Raw genomic sequence first — 26,031 nt, forward strand, 5'->3', positions numbered from 1 at the left:
ATCAGGGATGGTGCCTGGGTGTGTCTCATCCAGTGCTATTTATACCTCTGCTGTCTGTCCCTCCTGATTGGTTAGTCCTCATCCATTCAGGATTCTGCTCTCCCACCTTGTTTAGAATTGAATTCCAGTTTTTACTTGGAGCAAGACCTTCCTCTTTCTTAAAATTCTTTTCCTCTAGTTTTATTTCAATGGCTTCCTTTACCACCGGACTTGACGTACTCGGACATCATCACTGATGAAGATGGCACAGTTTGTCATTGAAACATCGAGTTATAATCAATACCTGTACCTGGCTGGAAGCCCAAGAAGACTTTACTTGTCATGTACGCTAGGAAAGCACTACATCCTTTCTCATCTTGAATGTTATGAAATTGAAAATTTGGAGGATGCAATCATTAAAAGCTTTGTATGGAGATAGTCCATTATCTGCACAAAGTGTCCATGCTAACTTTGTTTATTTAGTCATTCAAAAGAATACAGCAGCATGGTGTTTGTCATAGCCAATGATGAAGAGTGCAACCTGTGCAGAAGACACTCGACCTTGGAAGTCCAGGTCCAGTGATACGAGTAATCATCACAAACTTGGATCTTTCTTGGTTACAGTATATAACTATGACTACTTCTGTGCCTTATCATGCCTTTCGCTCTCTGTGAAACATTGTAGCAAGTCCTACCACAGACCTTCTTGGCCATTGGACCTCACTGTTGATCTCATCCGCCAGAACTGACTTCACAGGTTAGGACAGGCATATCCCTACTTCACTGGATTATGAGGCCTGTCCGCTACCGTAATCCGGTTTAGTCCGCCCATCAGAGTGGCAGCTGTTGCATGCAAACAACTACTTGGAGCCACAGATGAAAGCTGAGTGACTTGCCCCATAATGGACACAACAAGCCTTTCACCAGAGGCATTGCTCCTTACTGAACACCCCATACACAGTAGCATATGCTGGATGAATTGCTCCATCAGCAACGATTAGGAACTTAAATAGTTCTACAGTACTGTAGTAGTATTGAAGGTGTTCTAATTTGGTCTGTATTACATTTAAATACATAATTTGTTACTCAGTTTATCTTTTTCTTATACTTTTTTAACTATTTCCATGAAACTGGCTAATTGAGGCAGCCACTTAATTAGGCCAAAATGTAATGGTCTCGATGTGTCCCAATTAACCAGAATCCACTGTACTTAGAAACAGACACCAAAACCTTGCTCAGTGAAAAGTTGTTTCAGTGATTTTAGAGGGTGGAAGTCTTAAGGGAGATTGGATTAAGATGATTCTTGTGAATTAAGAAATGAGCTCTTTGCACTGAACGATACAACTTGCCAAATATGTTCATTTGAGAATGGATTTTATTTCCTGTTTAAGTGACCGCAAAGTATATTTTTACTGGAGTTAAGTAACTGTTGAACGGTTATTTGACTTGTTTTGGGACAAATGTAGTAGTAAATTTAAATGGAAATAAGATGTATATTTCATTCTATTTTAAGTCTTCCTGTAATTTTCCTTTAGATATCAAAGCTTTCTTTACATCCTATTGACAAACCAGCAGAAGAACTTCCAGATTTGAGTGAGGAGGATCTTGTGGGAATTAACAATCCAGAAATGATAAATAATCAGATAGCACTTCTAGAAGCTAAGTGCCTCGAAATGAAGCCAAACTTGGGTTCTATTGCTGAATATAAGAAGAAAGTAAGTCCTGGAATATGTGTGTATGTTGCAGTGGTTTCTTGTTTGGTAACCAAATTTTAACTTTTAGTGCTGTTTCTTTACAGGAAGAGCTCTATTTGCGGCGTGTGGCAGAGCTCGATGAAATCACTAATGAACGGGATAAATTCAGGCGTGCCTTTGAAGACTTGAGAAAACAGCGACTAAATGAATTCATGGCTGGTTTTAATATGATCACTAATAAATTAAAGGAGAATTACCAAATGCTTACACTAGGTGGAGATGCTGAACTGGAGTTGGTTGATAGTCTGGATCCTTTTTCTGAAGGAATTATGTTCAGGTAGGAAAATTTATTATGCAGATGGGTAGAGTATATGTAATTGCATGGTGGAGCTCAGTAGCATTTGAACCATGACGTATCTTAAGACCATTTCCCCTTATTTTCCACTGCCTGTAAACTTGCTTACCAGTTGAGATATTAGATGGTAGTTGAAGGCAGATAAGAAAGGTCTTAAAGTCAGGTTATTTGTATTTATTAGATTCTGGCTAAGCTATCTCTAACTGCAACTTTTACTTAATTTGTACTCGTTTTGATTATACTATTATGAGTAGCTGTTTGCTAATGGTGGGAAATCTTCAATATAAGATGGATAGAAGTGGAAATTGTTATTTTAAAAGGGACAGCTGACTAAAGTACCACAGAGCTGAGAAATTCAAATCTAAAACTATTGTGAGGAATTAGATGAAATGGAAATGAAGGCTGATGCTGACTAAAACAAACAATTTGGAGTTGTAAGATGCGTGTACAACAGATTTTTATGATCACTTTTAATGGGAACAAATACTACTATTCTAGTGTGCGTCCACCAAAGAAAAGCTGGAAAAAAATTTTCAATATTTCCGGTGGAGAGAAGACTCTTAGTTCTCTGGCTCTGGTTTTTGCGCTTCACCATTACAAACCTACTCCTTTATACTTCATGGACGAGATTGATGCAGCATTGGATTTCCGAAATGTTTCAATTGTTGCACATTATATTTATGTAAGTATATAGTGGCAACAGGTAGGGGATAAATTCTTTGATGGAAACCCAAAAATAAGAATCGGTGATTGAAACTTACTGAAAAATAATACTAAACCTAGCTTATATATTTAAGACTGCTTGGAAAAACTATTCAACTGCTCTTGACATTGTACCGGCTTTTATAATTAGAATTATTCTCTAAATCACTTTCCCTATAATAATGAATATAGGAAAAGAAAAATGGCAAATATCTTTTCAAAATCTCATATGCTTTGCAAGTAAAAACTATAAAGAAAGCAAGCCTTGAAATATAGGTCGCTCAAGTAGCAAAGTCCCACTATTAGACAATAGGTGCAGAAGTAGACCATTCGGCCCTTCGATCCCATTTTGACATCATGGCTGATCATCTACTATCAATACCCGGTTCCTGCCTTGTCCCCATATCCCTTGATTCCCCTATCCGTAAGATACCTATCTAGCTCCTTCTTGAAAGCATCCAGAGAATTGGCCTCCACTACCTTCCGAGGCAGTGTATTCCAGACCCCCACAACTCTCTGGGAGAAGAAGTTTTTCCTTAACTCTGTCCTAAATGACCTACCCCTTATTCTCAAACCATGCCCTCTGGTACTGGACTCTCCCAGCATCTGGAACATATTTCCTGCCTCTATCTTGTCCAATCCCTTAATAATCTTATATGTTTCAATCAGATCCCCTCTCAATCCCTTAATTCCAGCATGTACAAGCCCAGTCTCTCCAACCTCTGCGTAAGACAGTCCAGACATCCCAGGAATTAACCTCGTGAATCTACGCTGCACTTCCTCTACAGCCGGGATGTCCTTCCTTAACCCTGGAGACCAAAACTGTACACAATACTCCAGGTGTGGTCTCACCAGGGCTCTGTACAAATGCAAGAGGATTTCCTTGCTCTTGTACTCAATTCCCTTTGTAATAAAGGCCATCATTCTATTAGCCTTCTTTGCTGCCTGCTGCACTTGCTCATTCACCTTCAGTGACTGATGAACAAGGACTCCTAGATCTCTTTGTATTTCTCCCTTACCTAACTCTACACCGTTCAGATAATAATCTGCCTTTCTGTTCTTACTCCCAAAGTGGATAACCTCACACTTATTCACATTAAACGTCATCTGCCAAGTATCTGCCCACTCACCCAGCCTATCCAAGTCACCCTGAATTCTCCTAACATCCTCATCACGTCACACTGCCACCCAGCTTAGTATCATCAGCAAACTTGATGATGTTATTCTCAATGCCTTCATCTAAATCGTTGATGTAAATCGTAAACAGCTGTGGTCCCAATACCGAGCCCTGTGGCACCCCACTAGTCACCACCTGCCATTCCGAGAAACACCCATTCACCGCTACCCTTTGCTTTCTATCTGCCAACCAGTTTCCTATCCATGTCAATGTCTTCCCCCCAATGCCATGAGCTTTGATTTTACCCACCAATCTCCTATGTGGGACCTTATCAAATGCCTTCTGAAAATCGAGGTACACTACATCCACTGGATCTCCCCGTCTCACTTCCTGGTTACATCCTCGAAAAACTCCAACAGATTAGTCAAGCATGATTTAACCTTGGTAAATCCATGCTGGCTCGGCCCAATCTTATCACTGCTATCTAGATATGCCATTATTTCATCTTTAATAATGGACTCTAGAATCTTCCCCACCACCGATGTCAGGCTGACAGGTCGATAGTTCTCTGTTTTCTCCCTCCCTCCTTTCTTAAAAAGTGGGATAACATTAGCCATTCTCCAATCCTCAGGAACTGATCCTGAATCTAAGGAACATTGGAAAATGATTACCAATGCATCTGCAATTTCCAGGGCCACCTCCCTTAGTACCCTAGGATGCAGACCATCTGGACCTGGGGATTTGTCAGCCTTCAGTCCCATCAGTCTACTCATCACCATTTCCTTCCTAATGTCAATCTGTTTTATTTCCTATGTTACCCTATGTCCTTGGCCCGTCCATACATCTGGGAGATTGCTTGTGTCTTCCCTAGTGAAGACAGTACTTATTAAATTCTTCTGCCATTTCTGTTTCCCATAACAATTTCACCCAATTCATTCTTCAAGGGCCCAACATTGTTCTTAACTATCTTCTTTCTCTTCACATACCTTTAAAAAAAAAGCTTTTGCTATCCTCCTTTATATTCCTGGCTAGCTTGCGTTCGTACCTCATTTTTTTCTCCCCGTATTGCCTTTTTAGTTAAGTTCTGTTGTTCCTTTAAAAACTTCCCAATCATCTGTCCTCCCACTCACCTTAGCTCTGTCATACTTACTTTTTTTTAATGCTATGCAATCTCTGTCTTCCTTTGTCAACCACTGTGGCCCCTAGCCCCCCTTTGAATCCTTCCTTCTCCGGGGGATGAACTGATTTTGCACCTTGTGCATTATTCCCAAGAATACCTGCCATTGCTGTTCCACTGTCTTTTCTGCTAGGATATCCGTCCAGTCAGCTTTGGCCAGCTTCTCCCTCATGGCTCCATAGTTTCCCCTGTTCAACTGCAACACTGACACCTCCGAGCTGCCCTTATCCTTCTCAAATTGCAGATAAAAACTTATCATATTATGATCACTACCTCCTAATGGCTCCTTTACTTCAAGATCGCTTATCAAATCCTGTTCATTACATAACACTAAATCCAGAATAGCCTCGTCCCTGGTCAGCTCTCGTACAAGCTGTTCCAAGAATGCATCCCGTAGGCACTCTACAAACTCCCTATCCTGGGGTCCAGCACCAACCTGATTCTCCCAGTTCACCTGCATGTTCAAATCCCCCATAACTACTGCGACATTACCTTTGCCACATGCCAATGTTAACTCCCGATTCAACTTGCACCCAATATCCATGCTACTGTTTGGTGGCCTGTAGACAACACCCATTAGGGTCCTTTTGCCCTTACTGTTCCTCAGTTCTATCCACACAGACTCTACTTCTCCTGATCCTATGTCCCCCCCTTGCAAAGGACTGAATCTCATTCCTCACCAACAGGGCCACCCCACCCCCTCTGCCCATATTTCTGTCTCTACGATAGCATGTATACCCTTGTACATTCATTTCCTAGGTCTGATCTCTCTGCAGCCATGTCTCCATTATCCCAACAACATCATAGTTACCCATTCGCACCTGAGCTTCAAGCTCATCCACCTTATTTCTGACACTTCGTGCATTCAGATATAGAATTTTTAGCCCATTTCTCCTCTCTCTGTTTGAATCGCTGCCTATTGTGCTTAACCCAGCTCCCCGAACTCCCATCGGACTATACGCCCCTAGAGTTTTGTTGTCCTTCCTAAATTTACTTATTCTTTCTGTACATTTAACTCCATGTTCCGTCAGACCATCCCTCTGTACATGTGTCCTCCTTATCACTTGTTCAGCCTCACCTTTCTCTACTACACACTTAATATTCCGGAACCGTGTAGTCCCCACCTGTCCTTTATTCTTCCTCTCGCTAACCTCTCTCACATTCTGGATCCCCGCCCCCTGCAAGAATGTTAGTACTGCTCCAGTTCAGGTGTAAACCGTCCCTTCGGAACAGATCCCACCTTCCCTGGAACAAAGCCCAATTATCTAAAAACCTGAAGCCCTCCCTCCTGCACCATCCTCTCAGCCACGTATTAATCTGTATAATCTTTCTGTTCCTTGCCTCACTCGCACGTGGCACAGGTAGCAATCCTGAGATTGTTACCCTGGAGGTCCTGCTCTTCAGCTTCGCACCTAACTCCCTGAACTCCCTACGCAGGACCCCCTCACTCATCCTACCCATGTCATTGGTCCCTACGTGGACCACAACATCTGGATTCTTGCCCTCCCTCTTGAGAATAACCTGCACCCGATCTGAGATGTCTCGGACCCCGGCACCAGGGAAGCAGCATACCATCCGAGATTCCCGATCTTCCCCACAAAATCTCCTATCCGCCCCCCTGACTATAGAATCCCCTATCACTACCGCTCTCTTCTCTTCCCTCCTCCCCTTCCTAGTCGAGGGTCCAACCTCAGTGCCAGAGACAGGACCACTGCAACTTGTTCCTGGTAGGTCATCCCCACCAACAGTATCCAGAACGGTGTACTTATTGTTGATGGGAACGGCCACAGGGGTGCTCTGCTCTCTCTGTCTGCTCCCCCTGCCTCTCTTGATTGTCACCCATTTGCCTACCTCCTGTCTTTTCGGTGTGACTACCACCCGATAACTCTTATCTATCTCTGCCTCTGCCTCCCGAATGATCCGTAGTTCATCTAGCTCCTGCTCCAATTCCCTAACTCGGTCTGATAGGAGCTGCAGCTGGATGCACCTATTGCAGGTGTGGTCATCAGGGACAACTGTGTTGTCAATGTACCTCCCACGTACTGCATACGGAGCACACCACTGCTCTAACTGTCTCCCCCATTACCTGATCTCAGATTAGTCAGAATAAATGAAAAAAGAACCTACTGACCTTACCTTTTTACCTCAGCAAGCACGTACTCAGGCTCACTGATTTCTTGCCTCTTGCGTCGAAGCCCGCTGAGCCAAAGCCCAGCACTCTGCTCCCATGCACTCCGCTGCCCACTCCTGAAAGTGGGCCTCTTTTTAAAGCCCGCGCTCACCGCTGACGTCACCCGTGCCTGCGCAGTTTTACCTTCCTCCTCAGGTACTCTCCAGGTAGGTCCGAGGGTCTCGGCCTACCTACAATGGCTGACCCTCCGATCCTCCTATCTCCAGTCGTCTGTCAACCACGAGCACTCCTTACTTCCGCTCCGCTGCCCGCACCGACAATTTGCTTATTGTCAATGACATAAGCAAATCTCTAAATAGTCACTTAAGGAATGTATGTAGGGCAAGATGACCAGGAGCATTTTCTTGATATCCATCTGTGGAGAACATAGGAAGCCATCAGTAGCATCTGAGGCCTGTTTTCAATTGTACTGACTGTAGGATTTTGCAATTATCAAAATGTTATTACAACTGTCAATTCCAGTTAATTTTAATTTGTATGGTGCTATAGGATCTTTTTGCATTGATCTGAATGGAAAGGAGGGGCTGATATGTAATAGTTGGAGGTGGACATGCTATTACAAATTTATGACATGATGGGTAATGCTCCTGTCCAATGTCTGTAGCTTTCTCTGCCCCATCTCTTCTGTTCATAATTCTTGAGAGCTGCAATGAAATTTTGATAATCTGTTAATCCTATGTTCAGTCTAATCAAAAACTGGCCTCTTTGATGCTACAGGTGTCTTCCCATATTCTCCATTGAAGGATATCAAGCCAGTAACTTTTGTCTTCAAAGTAAAGGCCTTGTCAAAAATACATATTAAATGCACATTGGTCTGGATAAGCTGGGGCTAAGGACTCATTTCTTTGTTGTATAACAAATGACTCCTAGCAATGAAAAAAACGCATGTTTGCTATCTACACATGTAATTTCAATTTAATATCAATGTTTAATATATTCAAAGCGAATGATTGTATTGACCGTTTATTATTTCTTTCCTTAGGAACAGACCAGGAATGCCCAGTTTATAATTATTTCTTTGCGGAACAATATGTTTGAAATTGCTGATAGGTTGGTTGGAATTTACAAGACCCACAATACAACAAAGAGTGTTGCAACCAATCCCAAAGTCATTGGTCTTCAAGCACTTCCTGAAGTAATGGGCACAGCCTAAGTTTTGCTAGAACTGCAATAACTTTTTAAAGATGTTTTTATTTTTATGTTTCACCACTCAATTCTATACATATGGAATTTGTTCCAGCATGAAATAGTGGTGTAAATCTTTATGTAAGTGGACTTAAAAAGTTATATCTAAACTTCTGTTCAGGATTAACTTCTCCTATATTACCCACCTGTGATCTTTAAATTTTGATATATGTTTTGTGTTTGCTGTAAAGTACTATGTTTTTACATAATGTGGATAGTTGAATTCTTATTAAATCAATTTCTAAAGATTTTCACTGTGGTGTGGTTACTCTGACACTTTTCACTGCCGGATGATTCAGTTGCCAGTAACAGATAGATAGATAGATAGATACTTTATTCATCCCCATGGGGAAATTCAACTTTTTTTCCAATGTCCCATACACTTGTTGTAGCAAAACTAATTACATACAATACTTAACTCAGTAAAAAAATATGATATGCATCTAAATCACTATCTCAAAAAGCATTAATAATAGCTTTTAAAAAGTTCTTAAGTCCTGGCGGTAGAATTGTAAAGCCTAATGGCATTGGGGAGTATTGACCTCTTCATCCTGTCTGAGGAGCATTGCATCGATAGTAACCTGTCGCTGAAACTGCTTCTCTGTCTCTGGATGGTGCTATGTAGAGGATGTTCAGAGTTATCCATAATTGACCGTAGCCTACTCAGCGCCCTTCGCTCAGCTACCGATGTTAAACTCTCCAGTACTTTGCGTACAGTTAGACGAGAAGCTAGACTGGACTGCCAACACAGATGCCTTGTGCAGGAAGGCACAGAGTCGACTGTACTTCCTAAGAAGGTTGGCGTCATTCAATGTCTGTAGTGAGATGCTGAAGATGTTCTATAGGTCAGTTGTGGAGAGCGCCCTCTTCTTTGTGGTGGCGTGTTGGGGAGGAAGCATTAAGAAGAGGGACGCCTCACGTCTTAATAAGCTGGTAAGGAAGGCGGGCTCTATCCTGTCCAATTCATTCAACTTAATGATGTATAATTAGAGGTTGGATGAAAGGGTTTGGTTACCAGTGTGGTTTAAATTGGCAAATACAGTGATGAATACATAAAGTTAATTTGAGGTATTATTTACAATTTGCCATATGGGAGGGGGTGTGTGGAAAAAGATGGGTGTTCTTTTGTGTGGGAAAGCTGCATAATTTTGGTGCCTAAACTCTATTCAGAATGAGGCTCTTTGGAGTTTAGATATGGTGAAAATCTTATTTGGCTAGTAACACATTGGGGAATTCATAGCACTATCATTTGCCAAATCAGTTATCGTAGCCTGTAGGTGTTTTGGGGTAAATTAATTCTTTCGGACTTTCATCCCAGTGTTACGTTCCCCGTACTGGGTGACTTACCAGCAAAGATAGAGAGGTCTGATGGTACTATTTTCAAACTTTTTATTTATAAAGGGGCACAAACGTATGGTTAATACAAAGCATTCAGATCATATACGTCGTCAATACTCAATCTAAAGCACAGGTATAGTAATAATCAATCAGAAATAAGCTCTATCGTTGTCTAGGGGATAATACTGAGTCCAATGGAAATATAGAAGTCACTCATAAATCTGCAGGCTTTTCCGTTTGGGAACCGCTGGCATTTCACGTGTTGGTGAGAGAAAGGAACATTTGCCCGTTGTCTTTGCAAAGCAAATCCCTGTTGTTAGTTAAAAGCGGTTTTTCCTTTGGTTTCAGCCACAGACTCCCGATCCGGAATCTAATGCACGTGGCTTCCCGCTCCGACGGGAAGTACTATCGTGTCTTCTTAGTGTGTCTCCTTGGTGCGTCTGAGGGGCCACCTCGGCAGCCCACCTTTTATCGGGACTTGCAGGGTTGCAGCTGTCAATCAGGGTGGGGTGAGGCAATCTCTCCTCATCTCCCAGCCCACGTTGCCCTGAGGGTTTGCACGTAACCCAGTCCCCATTCCACAAAGGTGTCTCCAAGAGACAATGGCCATTTCTGTGGCTTTTGTCTGGCTGAGAGGCCAGACCACATTCCAAACCCTAAGGCTTCTCTCTTATTTTCCTGAGTCCAATTCAGCACATCGCTCTCTCTCTCTTGGGTCATCGACCCCCCCCCCCCCCTTCACTAGGGCTCTTGCGATTCTCACAAAGGAGGGGGCTGGGATCATAACACCAGTAAGTCGTTGTCTTGATTGCTACCCTTCATGTTCTATTTTGTTTTCCCTTTTTGATAATCATTTGTGTCTTTTGCTAGGAAACTAATCTGCAATATTTCATATACAGATGTACCCTTCCTTCAGTGTTGCTTTCAGCTTGTTAATATTTATTATCTTGCAGAACTATCAGATTTACATATTTTGTTGCTTGCTTTGAATCATGACTATATCTAAGATCTTATCTGGAAGATTTGGATTTCACATTAGTAGTACTCCATTGTTAATACAGTATTATGTTACACTGAAACAATCTGATTCCTTTTATCTGTTTAACTTATGATATAGTTGTAAATGACTAGGTTGAGATTTATTATCCACATAGTGTAAAGCGTAATATTTCTGTTTTGGAAAATCTGGTTTCTTTTCAATATACAGTACTTTTTGTTTGGGATTTTACAGTGTAATATGTAAAATGCTACTTAACTATAGATCAGATTGTCCTGGGGTTTGTTAAACAGAGCCCTCCAGTGTACTCCCATTCTGATCACAGTAAAACTTTACCAGGATATTAATCAATTTGCCACTTATCAATTATGTCAGTTACAGGAAATAAGAAACTCAATTGCCCAGTACTGACTTTGTTAATGGTACCCTAATGAATGAATAGTAGCCCATTTTATTCCAAATAACATTAGTAATCTTACCTGCTGACAATGTAGACCTTGAACATAGCCTTTCACACACAGTTGGCCCTCCTTATCAACGAGGGATTGGTTCCAGAACCTCCTGTGGATACCAAAAAACGCAGACTCTCAAGTCCCTTATATAAAATGGCGTAGTATTTGCATATAACCTACACACATCCTCCCGTATACTTTAAATCATCTCTAGATTACTTATAATACCTAATACAATGTAAATGCTATGTAAGTAGTTGTTACCCTAATGTTTAGGGAATACTGACAAAAATAACTGCATGTTCCTCTCGTTCACAACACAAGCAGTGAACAAACGAGACGCGAGGCGAACAATGATCAAACAATGAGTAAAATTAGTAATACCTGTACAGTTGTTGTTACACTGTCTTGTTTAGAGAATAAAGACACTTTGAAGGAGGCTCAATAATACTAAAGTCAGGAACTGGAGGTTGAGGGCTGAGGATCTTCAAGCGTTGAATGTCGAGACTTCAGAATTGCAGATGCTTGTTAGAAACATTGTTATAGGAAGCTGTCTCTCTATCTTTGTAAAACCAAAGAAATCTTGCAAGGTAGCCTTTTTCTTCTATGAGTTTCTTGAGCTGCTCTGGGAACACTGCTGCGGCCTTGGCATTAGCCGATGCCGATTCTCCCGTGACCTTTATGTTCTTGAGGCTGTAGCGCTTTACATAGCCAGCCAGCCATCCCATTGCTTTGACCACATAATTGCTTTTTAGGAGCCATAAGTAGTGAATGAACGAGACACGAGGCGAACAATGCTCGAACGAGTGCTGGAAGAGCACTTCCAGGTTTTCTCGATTCACGGTTGGTTGAATTTGTGCATGCGGAACTTGCGGATAAGGAGGGCTGACTGTATAAGCACCTTTACCTGTCCTTCTGTTTTCACTTCAAACCTTTAAGCCACTCTTCTCCAAAACTTTGATTTTATATTGCAGTATTAGCAGGAGAAAATGGGTATATTACCAATTTATTGACATTCTTTGAAACAATATTTCAATGATCTGGGTGTTTTAATTTGCAACACCTAGCAAGTAGCAAAAACTAACAATAACTGCTTTTGTATTGACAAATTATGACAATACTTCGATTTAAAAGGCATTGGTGAGATAGCTGGAGTACTTTTTTCTGACGGCCATGAGGTCCTAAAATTTAGTGGAAGCAGAATTATAATCAGGGTGGATAGATTCTGAAGCATTTTTGGGGGGGGGGGGGTGCAATTCTATTGTGAGTAATTGGGAATGTGAGATTGAAGTTCCAGTCAGTGTTGTTGGCCTACTGATAATTACTGTATTGTTTCATATAACAGGCCGGTTTGCATAAAGGTTTGAGAATTAATTTGTTTTTAATTCCATTTTTTGCTGTTTATTCATGTACACAATTACTTACATTTAAATATTAAGTTGCTAATGTCTCTCAATGTCATTACAGAAAAAATTATAAACACTCAGTACAGGAGATGATACAGTTCTAAAATATATGCATAACCTTCCATACAAGGGTTTGCCTTTTTATGTATTGTAAGCAACAAATTTTAAATCTATATGAATTGTCATTATTTGTACACATTAGTCATCACAAGTAAAATTCTGATTGTTACCTATGCGCTCTATATCACTACATCTCTATCCCAGTTTAACTAATTATACATTTAGTTATTTCCTTTCCTATTGCCCCAACCACCCCAACCAGAAACTTAATAATTCAGAGGGAAAACCATGTATAGACATCCAAATAGTCATGTGCCCAAAAGAGTTTCAAAATATGTAATCTGCTTTCAAGCACTCTTCTACACACTGCTTTTCACCTTATGCCACTCCCCAGGAATGTTTCATTCCCACACAAATTGATGCTTCATTTTTAGTCATAATTAGGATTTAAATTCCTAATTCAAAGTTAATGGTTCTGATAAAGTACTGATTATTTTAAAATTGAGATTTTTGATTTTAAAAATTGGCTCTTTAAAAATACTCAAATAAGGCAATGTAGCAATGTCATAAACTTTTAAAAGTAGTCTGAGTAGTACAAGTACAGGGCAGGGGAAAAAATCCCTTTTCCACCCCTTTTATTCTGTTTCATCCTGCGAAATGTCCACAGTTTTGTTTTTTCCCTTTATAATGTCTCATTACATCAAAGAACTTTAAAATGGTTAGGGGTAAAAAATACACAAGGTTATTTTTACATAAAATATTTTAAAATGTAAGATTTATTTCCTCTTTTTAAAAGAACACTCTACATTGTACCTTTCTTATTAAGCTATAGTTATTTTTAAAAATATAGCTAAAACTCACCCCTCAGTTTGGTTTCCTCATGAAAATTCACTAAGTATATTCACTTCATAAATTATAGTAAACTGAAAACCTAATATTTATTAAATAAAATGAAAATCTGTTATATTTGCAAAGTAATTAATGAGTAGTTGCACAGAATGTTGTATGGTAGCCTTCAAAAAACAAACCCTGGCAAAAATTTCTAGTATGATATCACTTAATGTGTTCAGCTGTGGGAAACTGACAACTGCAGCATTTAAGGCATCAACACAGTAACTCTTGAAAATGTTCTGAGAGATTTGGGTTAAGAAGAATATCAGGGATGAAAGCACAACTGTGATCACAAATCTTTGAGCAAATACTTTTGTGTGCTTAACATACATAGCAATACGTTTATTCCATTGAGTTTCCAATAAATGCTTTGCTTGCAGAATTGGTGCTTCTGTAATGTGCCCAACTGTGACCTTTGACCATTTCTCAGTAAGAAATTGTTCTGCTTGTGGATGTATATTCACTGGGTGAACAACTGGAAGCTCTGTTTTCATTAATGTACTTGTCTTCTGCTGTAATATGTGAATTTTCTCAAGGTACAACAAGGGGTCCTCTTCTTCTACAGATGTGCTGGATGTTATAAGGTTGTGCTGTTCTTCCCTCAACTTTTTCAATTTCTGTATTACTGGGCCATATTCATTAGTGATTTTTAAATTAACATCATTTAAAATTGCCAGAAGATCAAGCTTTTTGGCTTCTATATTTTTTTGAAGATTCTCAAAATACTGAATGACAATTTCTCTTTCGCCTTGAATGATGTGTTCAGCTTGCAGTTTCTGATGCTCCAATTTTTCAATGAAAATGGATAATTCTGCCCAGCGTTCATCAGTTAGCTGGTCAACAAGTTCGCTAGCTTTCTCCTTCTCTTTAACATAAGCATTCTGGAGATCATCAACAGAATGCTTTTGATGTTGGCCCACTGTTAAACAATAACCGCACACCAATTTACGGTCTAACAGACAGAACATGTTTAATGGCTGATTGTGCTCAGGACAGTTAGGTGTCTTTGACTGTTCTTCTTTTTGATATTTATCTATGATTCCCATCAGTGAAAAGTTTATGGGTAAAGAGCCAGTGCCCACTGGAGGAAGATCCACAGTACTTCTACAAGTTGGACATTTCAGTGGGATTTGTGGATACCAAAGAGATAAATTTCTTGATTCCTGAATGATATTCTCCAAACAAGATCTGCAAAAAGTGTGAGAACAAGGCAGCACACGAGGATCTTCGAAGATAGAATAACATATGGAACAAGTTAAGTCCTCTTCAAAATTATCCATTTTACCTGCAATTAAAGAATTAAAGCTTATCAGCAGTTAATAGAATTAAAATCTTAAGCTTCCCCAGCTCCCAGCACTTAAGAGGAAAAAAAATATGAACACATCAGCTAATGAGGACAAAAGTGAATGAAGGTTTGTTTAAAGGGTAAATTCTACCACCAATAATTGAGTGACAGGAAAGATATTTGTAAGATGACAAAACTAAGGAAAAGGGATGAGACTGAACGAGGACTTAGCCTCAACTTCAAAATGTGGCCTAACTGAGGAATAAGCCTACAAATTTAGTGAAAAATGACTGCTTCTGGTTACCCTCACTGCTAAAACATTATAAAATTACATTTTATAAATCAGGAAGGGGAAAAATTTTAATATAACAACTCCATTAAAAAATGAATGCAGAACCAAAGCTAAAGACTAAAAGAAAATCCGAACGTTTGGCAACCAGTCAAATAAAATGAGTGAAGTTGAATGCAGCTGTAGCAATTTTAAAGCTCCTGTGCACAATTATAGTTTAAACAATTATATGCAATTATAGTTTAAACAAAGTACTTACTGAACCCATATTAGCCTGGCTGTAGGCTAAAGAAACTACTTCACAATTCTGTGCTTAAAAAGTAATAGATTTCATCTAATTCTTAAAAATTGAGGTTGTAATGTGTATTTTATAAATTCCAGTCCTATTCTTTCTTTTCCCTCCCACAACAATGCCGTAGTATTAAAAACTTACCTAGGAAATTATTGCATTGATTGTTAAGAAATTGTGATAATACATCTTTCATAATTAATAATCTTCCAAAGCACAAGCCACACAGAATGGGAAAACTTACTGGATTACAACAGTAAAAAACTTGCACCTTGCGGTCTGTGAATGTGGCAGAGTAAATAAATGTTGGACCATCATGCTTGAGGCAGCAGGAATGGACAGCATAGCCCTCCATTTTCTATCATCCATGTGCCTGAGTCTCTTTAAATGTCCCTAATATATCTGCCTCTACCGGCACTGCTAGCAATTCGCTCAACACCCCCACAAATCTATGTAAATAAAACTTTATCTCTGTGCCGTCAATACTTTCCTACAATCACCTTAAAATTAGACCCCCACCCCCACCCCATTAACCATTTCTGCCCTAGGAGAAAGTTTCTGGTTGTCCACTCGATCTATAGCTCATAATCTTCTACACCTCTATCAAGTCACCTCTCATCATCTTTTGCTCCAAAGTGAAAAGCCCCAGCTTACTCAACCTGTCGTCATAAAACATGCCCTCTAGTCCAGGCAGCTTCCCGGTAAATCTCCTCTGCATCCCCTGTAAAGCTTCGATATTTCTCTAATAATGAAGCAACCAGGACTGGCCACAACATTCCAAAGGGTTTTTATTAGAGCTGCAATATTACCTCGCAGTTCTGAGCTCAATCCCCCAACTTCTGGGATGACTCGAGGCAACTTGTGTAGCGGCAGAACTCTCAATAGATAGAATTAAGTATTCTCGTTTCAGCCTGAATCAGTACAGTCAACAAAGATGTCTTAACTCATTTAAACAAACTATTAATGCTTAAAACTGACAAAAACAATGCTGATTGTGGATGGACTCCTCGCCCAATCCCACATAGAAAACGTGGCTACACGTCAGGGATACAAGTGTGTTTAAGGAAATGGAGTTTTAAATTTCCACTGCAGAGTATCTTGCTGGCAGTCTCTGGTGAACAAAGTCGATGATCTCAGAGCTAGGGTGCTCAATCAAAGGGACATTAGGACTGCATGCATCCTTTGTTTCACGGAATCCTGGTGAAGCTCTTCCGTACCAGATGCAGCAATTCAGATCTACAGGTTTACTATACACTGCCAGGATAGATCTATAACACACTGTAAAGTTTCACTGCTAATGTAATGGCCTCTCTGTAATGTTTCACTGATAATGTAATAGTTTCTCTGGATTATAACTAGAGATAACGGGGGCTTTGGAATGCATGCCATCCAATGAGAGGCATGTTGTTTCTTGTGGGTCTGAGAGAAGGGATTCACAGTCTTTTGTCAGCAAGAGATGGAGAGAGAAGACAACGAATGGAGAGAGTTGGTAGACTGCTGGACGGAGTGGACTTGGATCAAGAGTCAGCAACACTCAGAGGAGGTCGACAGGGAATGAAAGGATGGAACCGTGAGCTCCAACTGTTAGACTGTTTCATGAGAATGGGCCCTTTTTTTGTTTCTTTACTAACCATATAATCAAATTACTTATAAAGCTCAATTGTTTAATTGCATTTTGTGTAGTGCTTGTTATTTCACGGTACTGATTTGTAACGGGAACACATCACACAGCATCCACCCAAACAAGCTTTCTTAAGTTTGGCTGGGTGGGGTTTGTCTTCCCCTAGGTTCGGCTAGTGGCTTAATCTAGGGTTACATATAGAGTACCTCAAAAGCAGAGGTGGAGAAATATGCCTCATGATCAACTCTTCTTGGTGCACAAATATATCAGTACTGTCCCAATTCTGCTCACCAGACCTGGAATATCTAGCAGTTAAGTGCTGTCTTTTTACCTACTGTGGGAGATTTCTGGGATCATTTAGGTAGCATATGCATTCTACCTCAGGCCAATGTCAATCAGGCTTTAGATGACTTAAGCAATGGGATTGACATGGACGGAACAGTGCACCCTAATGTCTTCGCCATCGTTTTAGGGATTTTAACCAGGCCAATCTGAAAAAAATCACTAAGCAATTACCATCAACAGATTATTTGCAATACTAGAGGAAACAACTCACTGGACTACTGTTCGCCACCATCAAGAATGCCAACCGTGCTATTCCATGCCTTCACTTCGGGAAGACTGATCACCTGGCTATATTCTACTCCCTGAGTATAGCCAGAGACTGAAGACTGCAACACCAGCAGTGAGGACCAAGAAGTAACGGACAAAGGAAGCACACGAGAGCTTACAGGACTGCTTTGAATCGGTGGACTGGACTTAATCAGGGATTCATCTTCGACTCTGGATGAGTATGCTGCAGTTGTTACCGATTTCATTAAAACCTGTGTGGATGAGTGCCTACAAAGACTTGCTGTACATTCCCAAACCAAAAGCCGTGGATGAACCAGGAGGTACATCATCTGCTGGAGGCTAGATCTGTGGCATTCAAGTCTGGTGATCAGGTCTGCACCAGAAAACCAGGTATGATTTGCAGAGGGCTATTTCAAGGGCGAGGAGACAATTTTGAACAAGTTTGGAAGCAACAGAGATGTATGACAACTCTGGCAGGGTTTGCAAGACATTACCTCCTACGAAGTGAAACCCAGTAGCATGAATAGCAGCGATGAGTTCATTTGGTAGTGAAGCAATGCTTTCTATACCCGTTTTGAAAGGGAGAATACAACTGCAGCTGTGAAGATCCCTGCTGCACCTGATGACCTTGTGATCTGTCTCAGAGGCCAATGTTAGGCTGTCTTTAAAGAGGGTGAACCCTCACAAGGCAGCAGGTATCAATGGAGTACCTGGTAAGGCTCTGAATACCTATGCCAACCAACTGGCAGGAGTATTCAAGGATATTTTCAACCTCACTGCTACAGGCAGAAGTTTCCACTTGCCTCAAAAAGGCAACAATTATACCAGTGTCTAAGAAGAATAATGTGAGCTGCCTTAATGACTACCGCGCAGTAGCACTCACATCGACAGTGCTGAAATGCTTTGAGAGTTAGGTCGTGACTAGACTAAACTCCTGCCTTAGCAAGGGTCTGGACTCATTGCAATTTGCCTATTGCCATGATAGGTCAACAGCAGATGCAATCTCAATGGCTCTTCACACGACCTTAGACCACCTGGACAATACAAACACCTATTTGAGGATGCTGTTCATCAACTACAACTCGGCATTACCATCATTCCCACAATCCTGAGAAGTTACAGAACCTGGGCCTCTGTACCTCCCTTGGCAATTGGATCCCTGACTTCCTAACCGGAAAACCATAATCTCTGCAATTGGTGATAATATCTTCTCGCTGACCATCAACACTGGTGCACCTCAGGGGTATGTGCCTAGTCCACCTCTGTACTCTCTCTCTACCCATGACTGTATTGCTAGGCATAGTTCAAATACCATCTATAAATTTGCTGATGATGCAACCATTGTTGGTAGAATCTCAGATGGATACAAGAGGAGTGAGATATGCTAACTAGTTGAGTGGCATCTCAGCAACAGCCTGGCACTCAATGTCAGTAAGATGAAAGAGCTGACTGTGGACTTGAGGAAGGGTGAGATGAAGGAACATACACCAATCCTCAGAGGGATCAGAAGTGGAGAGAATGAGCAATTTCAAGTTCCTGGGTGTGAAGATCTCGGGAGGACCTAAACTGTCCCAGCAAGAAAACAAAACAGTGACTATACTTTTAGGAGTTTGAAGAGATTTAGTATGTCAACAAATACATTCAAAAACTTCAATAGATGTACTGTGAAGAGCATTCTGACAGGCTGCATCACTGTCTGATATGTGGGGGCTACTGCACAGGACCAAAAGAAGCCGCAGAGAGGGTTGTAAATTTAGTCAGCTCCATCTTGAGTACTAGCCTACAAAGTACCCAGGACATCTTCAGGGAGCGGTGTCTCAGAAAGGCAGCATCCATTATTAAGGACCTCCAGCACCCAGGCCATGCCCTTTTCTCACTATTACCATTAGGTAGGAGATACAGAAGCCTGAAGGTACACATTCAGTGATTCAGGAACAGCTTCTTCCCCTCTGCCATCTGATTCCTAAATGGACATTGAACCTGTGAACACTACCTCACTTTTTAAAAATATATTATCTGTTTTTGCACAATTTTTAACCTATTCAGTATACATATACTGTCATTGACTTGCTTATTCATGACTGTTATTTTTCTCTTTCTATTTTATGTATTGCATCGAACTGCTGCTAAGTTAACAAATTTCACGACACATGCCAGTGATAATAAACCTGATTCTGATTCTAATGAAGGGCAACACACCATATGCATTCTTAACAACCCTATCAACTTGTGCAGTAACTTGGAGGGATCAATGAATGTGGGTGGGCCCCCATAATCCTTCTGTTCTTCCATGCAGATAAGTATCTTGTCATTATTGTCATCTTGTCAAATTCAACCTTCCAAAGTAGACACTTTTCTGGGTTGAACTCCATCTGCCACTTCTTAGCCAAGCTCTGCATCCTATCTGTTGTGACTCTTGACAACCTTCTGTACTATCTCCAACATCACCAATCTGTGTGTCATCTCTAACCTACCCTTCTAGAATCAGAATCAGGTTTATTATCACCGGCATGTGTCACAAAATTTGTTAACTCCTCATCCAAGTCAGTTAAAATAAAATCACAAAGAACAGTGGTCCCAGAAAAAATCCTTGCGGAACACCACTGGTTACCGACCTCCAGGCAGAATACACTTCATCTACTACCTTCTTCCTTCAATGTGCAAGCCAATTCTGAATCCACACAGCCAAGTTTCCCACGATCCCATACCTCCTCAATGAGCCTACAATGTGGAACCTTATCAAACACCTTACTTAAATTCATATAGACTACATCCACTGCTCTACCTTCATTGTGTTTTGTCACATTGTCAAAAGAATTCAATCAGACTCGTGAGGTATGACCTTCCTTCCTCAAAGATATGCTGACTCTCCCTAATCAGGTTATTTTCCAATACATCACCCACCATTGAAGACCAATCCATAATTCCCAGTGTTATCCCTAGTTCCTTTCTTGAAGAAAGGATTAACATTTGCTGCCCTCCAATCATCTGATACAACTCCTATGGCTAGTGAGGATGCAAAGATCATCGCCAAAGGTGCAACAATGTCTTCTCTTGCTTCCCATAGAAACCTGGAGTATATCCCATCCAGCCCCACTGACTAATATTCCATCCTAATTTTCTTAAAGTTCCAGCACATCCTTTTTCTTAATGTTGACATGTTCCAGCATATCCCATTTAATGCTGTCATCACAATTGTCAAGGTCCCTCTCAATGATGAAAGCTGAAGCAAAGTACTGTATTCATTAAGGACCTCGTCTACCCTCTCTAACTCCTGCATGTTTCTTCTTCTATCCCTGATTGGTCACACCCTCATTCTGTCCAGTCTCCTGTTCTTCAGATATGTAGAATGCCCTGGAGTTTCCTTAATCCTTCTCATGCTCCTAGCTTCAGAAGTACATTCTTAAGCTCCTTCCTGCTGCCTTGTAACTCTCTGGAGCCCTGTCTGATCCATGCTTCCTAAACTTTCTCCCTCCTGACTAGATGTTCTACATCTTGTCAACCATGGGTTCCTTCACCCTACGAGCCTCAATGGAATATACTTATCCAAAGCCCCACGTTAGTGCTCACTAAGCAACCTCCATTGTACATTTCCCGGAAAACGTGGCAAACTTACATTCCCAAGTTCCTGCCTAATAGCATCATAATTTCTCCTCCCCCAATTAAATACTTGCTGAAACTGTCAGGAACGTTGGTTTAGAATACATTATTTTCATTTCTTTGCAATGCAACTTTCTCATTCCTGCTTGTATTTTGTACAATTATCTATGTATATACAACTATTCAGTGTGTAACCTAGTGGTTACAGTTCTGTCTCTTCCTGGAAGCTTCTCAGGTTTCATATTACTTGTATAAGGGCTATCTGACTGGTTAACTCTTACCTAAAAATTTGAGTTGGTTTGCTATCTTTCTTTGCTCTTAGACTGCTGCGCTCTCAGTTTCCAATTCCTTTGTTATAACTTAAAAACAATCATGAAGCAACAAGTGTTATGTCTCATTCTTGACTTCTCAAAGAAACTCGGATCAAAAACATCTGAATCCAACAGGGAATAGTGGTCACTGTCTCCAAAATGCTCACCCACTGAGAAGTCTGACTGGCACCTGACCACGTATATTGCTTAGTACCAGACCCAGTATGACCTCTCCTTCCTGGACAGATCTGATAAATTCCATCCCATTTAAATCTTTGGCACTAATGAGGTGTCAATAAATATTAGTGCTGTTGGAGTCATCCTTGATAGCAACACTCATTTTGCATCTTTCTAAAATATGCCTCCTGATCTGTCCTTCAGTGTCTTTGTTTCTGTTGGGGGTTCTATAGAGTGATTGTTCCCTTCATGTTTCTGACTTCCACCCACATTGACCCAGTAAACAATCCCTGCACGCCATCCTCCTTTTTTGTCGCTGCGATACGATCCCGAATTAGCAATGCCACTCCACGTCTTTTACCCCCTTTCCTGTCTGTTTTGAAACATCTGAACCAAGGAACATTCAGCAACAACTCCCACCCTTGTGATAGCCATGTCTCTGTAATGGCCACAATGTCATAGTTCTGTGTACTGGCCGATGCTCAAAAGTACATCTCCCCCATTCCTGATAATTCTAGCATTAAAACAGACATAGCAACCTATTGCACTGACCGCAATTTTGCCCTATCAACTGCCTGTCCTCCCTCAGTCTCACTACTCTTTGCACCTACTTGTACACCAAATGCACCATCTTCTGATTATTTACTCTGGTTCTCTTCCCCATGCAAAACTAGTTTTAACTCACCCCAATACAGTTAATATCTTAACTGTGGATTAAGTAGAACAGTTCAAGTAAAACAGTGATCTAATTCAATCTGATATGATTTGCCAAGTGCTGAAGTGGACACTAAAAGCTTATGTGGTGATATCCTGTGTAAGAACATGATTGGACAGAGTTCTGAGCATGCACAGAAATGATAGAAATATCTGGAAGCATGGCGCTGTAAGACACATGTGGTTGTTATTAAAGTTCTGTTTCTTCCAGAATATGGTTCGTTATTATATGGTATGTATTAATATAAAGCACATAGTGTCAGAAGTCAGTCTGGAAGAATAATACGTTTCCTAACACGGGAGAATTGAAAAGAGTTCGAACTGTTTTGGTGTTTGCTAACAGTTTTACAAATGGAAGGGCTGCAACCTCCACCGACGCTTCAATTGTCTGGGAACATACCTGAGAACTGGAAAAACTTTAAGCAATGTTTTGAATTATATTTATCGGCGATCGGAGCGGATAAAAAACCAGAAAAAACGTAAGCTATGCTTCTACTCCATGAATAGGTGACAACGCAATTGAGGTATAAAACCATTTTACTTTTGAAAATGGAGATAATTTAAATCTAAACACAATAACGGACAAATTTGAAGCATTTTGTAGACTGAAGCATACTGTGACGTATGAGCGGTATAAAATTTTTACATGTAAGCAGAGAGTTGGTGATACTATTGATCAATATGTTACTGAGTTGAGACACCGTAGTAAAACATGTGAGTTTGGAGAACTGACAGACTCTCTCATTAAAGACAGAATTGTTTGTGGCATTCTGGATAATGGTCTGAGAGAAGGACTGTTAAGAGAACAAGACATAGATTTGGAAAAAGCTTTGATGCTCTGCAAAGCTTTGGAAACTGCGATGTCACAGGCTAAAGAACTTTACATGGAGAACTGCAACATAGAACTGTGAGGGAAGGCGAACATAGAGAAAAAAATAAAACAACAACAGAACCGTCAGAAAGCAAGACGTCATCTGAGAGAAAAAAGTTATGTGATCGCTCTGGGCGGCAGCATTGGTCAAAACAGTGTCCAGCGTATAGGAAAATGTGCAACGACTGCGGTAGGAGTAATCATTTTTCACTCTGTTGCAGAAGTAGAAAGAAAATTAAACAAGTAAATGCAGTGCTTGAAAATGAATGCGAGGAGTTTTATATAAATGTGCTTTGTGAAAACAAAGTAAGAATGTCTGGACTATTCCATTGCAAGTTTAAACTTGATAGGGGAGCACAAGTAAATGTTCTTGCAGAATCTGAGTTTAATGCATTAAAGCCAAGACCAAAGTTACATCAGACAAATATAAAAGTGACTGGGTATGCAGGTGTAGACATTCCAGTTAAAGGAACATATGTGGCAAAAGTATCACACAAAAATACTGTGCACGTGCTTTCATTTGTGGTGGTGCCAAGGAATGTACAATCAATACTGAGTTTATCTGCCTGTGAGAGACTGAATTTGGTGAAAAGAGTCTCAGTCCTGGACAGTGACAAAGAGTCAGAATACAGTGACTTGATGAAAGAGTATGAGGACTTGTTCAAAGGGCTTGGTTGTCTTTCAGGAGAACACACGATTAAAATTGATAACACAGTGTCACTGGTAGTACATCCATGTAGAAAAGTGCCTTTTGCATTACGACATCAACTGAAAACAGAGCTTGACAGAATGGAATGGCTATAAGTCATAAAGAAAGCTCCCAGACCCAGCATCTGACGAAGTATTGCCACCAAAACCAGCAATTGCAATTTTGCCCTCTGGAAGTAATGCACATGCATCAATGGGCCATGCATTCTATCAAAATCACACCCCTGCAGGAGGCCAGTGGCCAAACTTGCCGGTACAGTACAAGACTGATCTGAAGCCTAAGAGTGACAAGAATCGGATCCAATTGAAGAAGTGAAAGCACAAGTGAAGGAACTGAGAAGTTTTTCTTGAAATGATGAAGTCTCGGCATAAAAAAGAGATTACACAGTTAATTAATTAATTAGATGAAAAGAAGATTTGTATTTCATTACAAATGGAAGTGGAAGGAACTAAGAAAGCTACAGTACTTGAAGAAGTACAACCCAGCTCATACATGGTCCAAACAGAAGGAGCAGTATTAAGAAGAAATCGCATCTTTCTGTGCCCGCCATTCGCTTCTACAATTTAAAGTGGGTCATAGAGCTTACATTTCGAAACAGAAGCTGTCCTGTTTTTATCAGAACATTTCTCCACTTTGTAATAAATGCAACTCTGCTGATGTCTCTAATTCATGTGCTTTGGTTTTGCCCTAAAATTGAAAAGTTTTGGCGGGAAGTATTCCATACCTTCTCATAATTTTTTAGGGTCCAATTTGACCCAAATCCCCTTACTGCCTTGTTTGGTATTATTGCAAATGAATATATAACTTTAAATACTCCTAACCTACAGGTTTTAGTTTTTACCTCTCTTTTAGCAAGGAGAACAATCTTGCTTAAATGGAAGGAGTCTACCCCTCCTACACATCTTCAATGGCTACGTGATATTATGGCTTATTTAAATTTAGAGAAGATCCACTGCTCAGTCTTAAATTCGAAACAATCTTATGATATCTGTGGACCTTTCCTAAATTACTTTTCCAATTTATAAAGTTTAACAGTGCACAGACTTTTATTATATTTCTATCTTCCCTTCTTAAGAGAATATGCTTTTTTCCCTAATTATCCATTATCATCCATCAGCTTTTTTCTTTGGTAGTTGGTAGGGGGTTGATTTTTTCTTATATGAAAAATTTCTTTTATGATGTATGACCTATCTTTAAATTTTTGATTATAGAGTGGTATACCTTCATGTGATATGCTATAACATTTTGATCAATTTTATTACAATATATGAACATACACAATTTATGCTGAGATGTATCTATGTGTTGCACTCTGTAAATCTTGTTTTTTCCTCTGAATAAAAATATTGTAAAAAAGAAATCGCAAAGACCTCAAGAAAGAGCCAACTTCAGAGTCTGTTAACTGATGCAGACCAGACAGAACATGGAAATAACAACGAAACACAAGAACTGTGTGAACCATTTAGAAGGGCTATTCGTGTTCGTAAACCCCCAGAGAGACTGATAGAGACATGTTAAATTATGCATTTGCTATGGTCAATGTTGCTAATTGTTTTCCTTTTTAAGGAAAGGAAGATGTGGTGATATCACATGTAAGAATGTGATTTGACAGAGTTCTGAGCATGCACAGAAATGATAGAAAGATCTGGAAGCATGGCGCTGTAAGACACATGTGGTTGTTGTTGTTAAAAGTTCTATTTCTTCCAGAATATAGTTCATTATTAGAAACCCACGGTACATATTAATATAAAGAACACAACAGCTTACATCTTTAAACTGTTCATCATCAAAATGATTTGTTTGTTTCTTTTTTTTGTAATTTACTTTTTTATTGAAGTTTATCATCAAACATTTCCATAAGATGTATTTCAGTCATTGTACATATATCATATAATCATATATATCACAAATCTCCACAAAGTACTTATCTGAGGTATACACTTATAGAAAAGAGTGGACCGAAAAAACAAGCAAAAGGAAAAAACTATGTACAAGTAGGGAGAGATCTTTTTTTACAACATATTCATTGATTTGTGAGAATAAAATCA

The 26,031-nt window shown here is 40.1% G+C and overlaps 3 protein-coding genes across 3 annotated transcripts in view; 1 reads left to right on the forward strand and 2 right to left on the reverse strand.

The window, feature by feature from the left end:
* Positions 1-8,648, forward strand: part of smc4 (structural maintenance of chromosomes 4) — an 85,566-nt gene extending 76,918 nt beyond the window's left edge. Inside the window, exons 21-24 of the mRNA XM_073040984.1 lie at positions 1,515-1,694; positions 1,778-2,010; positions 2,527-2,710; positions 8,198-8,648. Coding sequence (XP_072897085.1) covers positions 1,515-1,694; positions 1,778-2,010; positions 2,527-2,710; positions 8,198-8,368 — 768 coding nt within the window. The 3' untranslated portion in view covers positions 8,369-8,648. The remainder of the gene's footprint in view (positions 1-1,514; positions 1,695-1,777; positions 2,011-2,526; positions 2,711-8,197) is intronic.
* ift80 (intraflagellar transport 80 homolog (Chlamydomonas)) overlaps positions 1-11,296 on the reverse strand; it is a 328,780-nt gene extending 317,484 nt beyond the window's left edge. The window contains exon 1 of the mRNA XM_073040988.1: positions 11,215-11,296. The gene's annotated coding sequence lies outside the window, so the exon portion shown is untranslated. The remainder of the gene's footprint in view (positions 1-11,214) is intronic.
* A 1,162-nt stretch (positions 11,297-12,458) lies between these two features.
* trim59 (tripartite motif containing 59) overlaps positions 12,459-26,031 on the reverse strand; it is a 40,312-nt gene continuing 26,739 nt past the window's right edge. Inside the window, 2 exon segments of the mRNA XM_073041002.1 lie at positions 12,459-13,609; positions 13,611-14,829. Coding sequence (XP_072897103.1) covers positions 13,585-13,609; positions 13,611-14,824 — 1,239 coding nt within the window. The 5' untranslated portion in view covers positions 14,825-14,829 and the 3' untranslated portion in view covers positions 12,459-13,584.

Source organism: Hemitrygon akajei, chromosome 3 (genome assembly GCF_048418815.1).
Source record: "Hemitrygon akajei chromosome 3, sHemAka1.3, whole genome shotgun sequence".
Lineage (NCBI taxonomy): Eukaryota > Metazoa > Chordata > Chondrichthyes > Myliobatiformes > Dasyatidae > Hemitrygon > Hemitrygon akajei.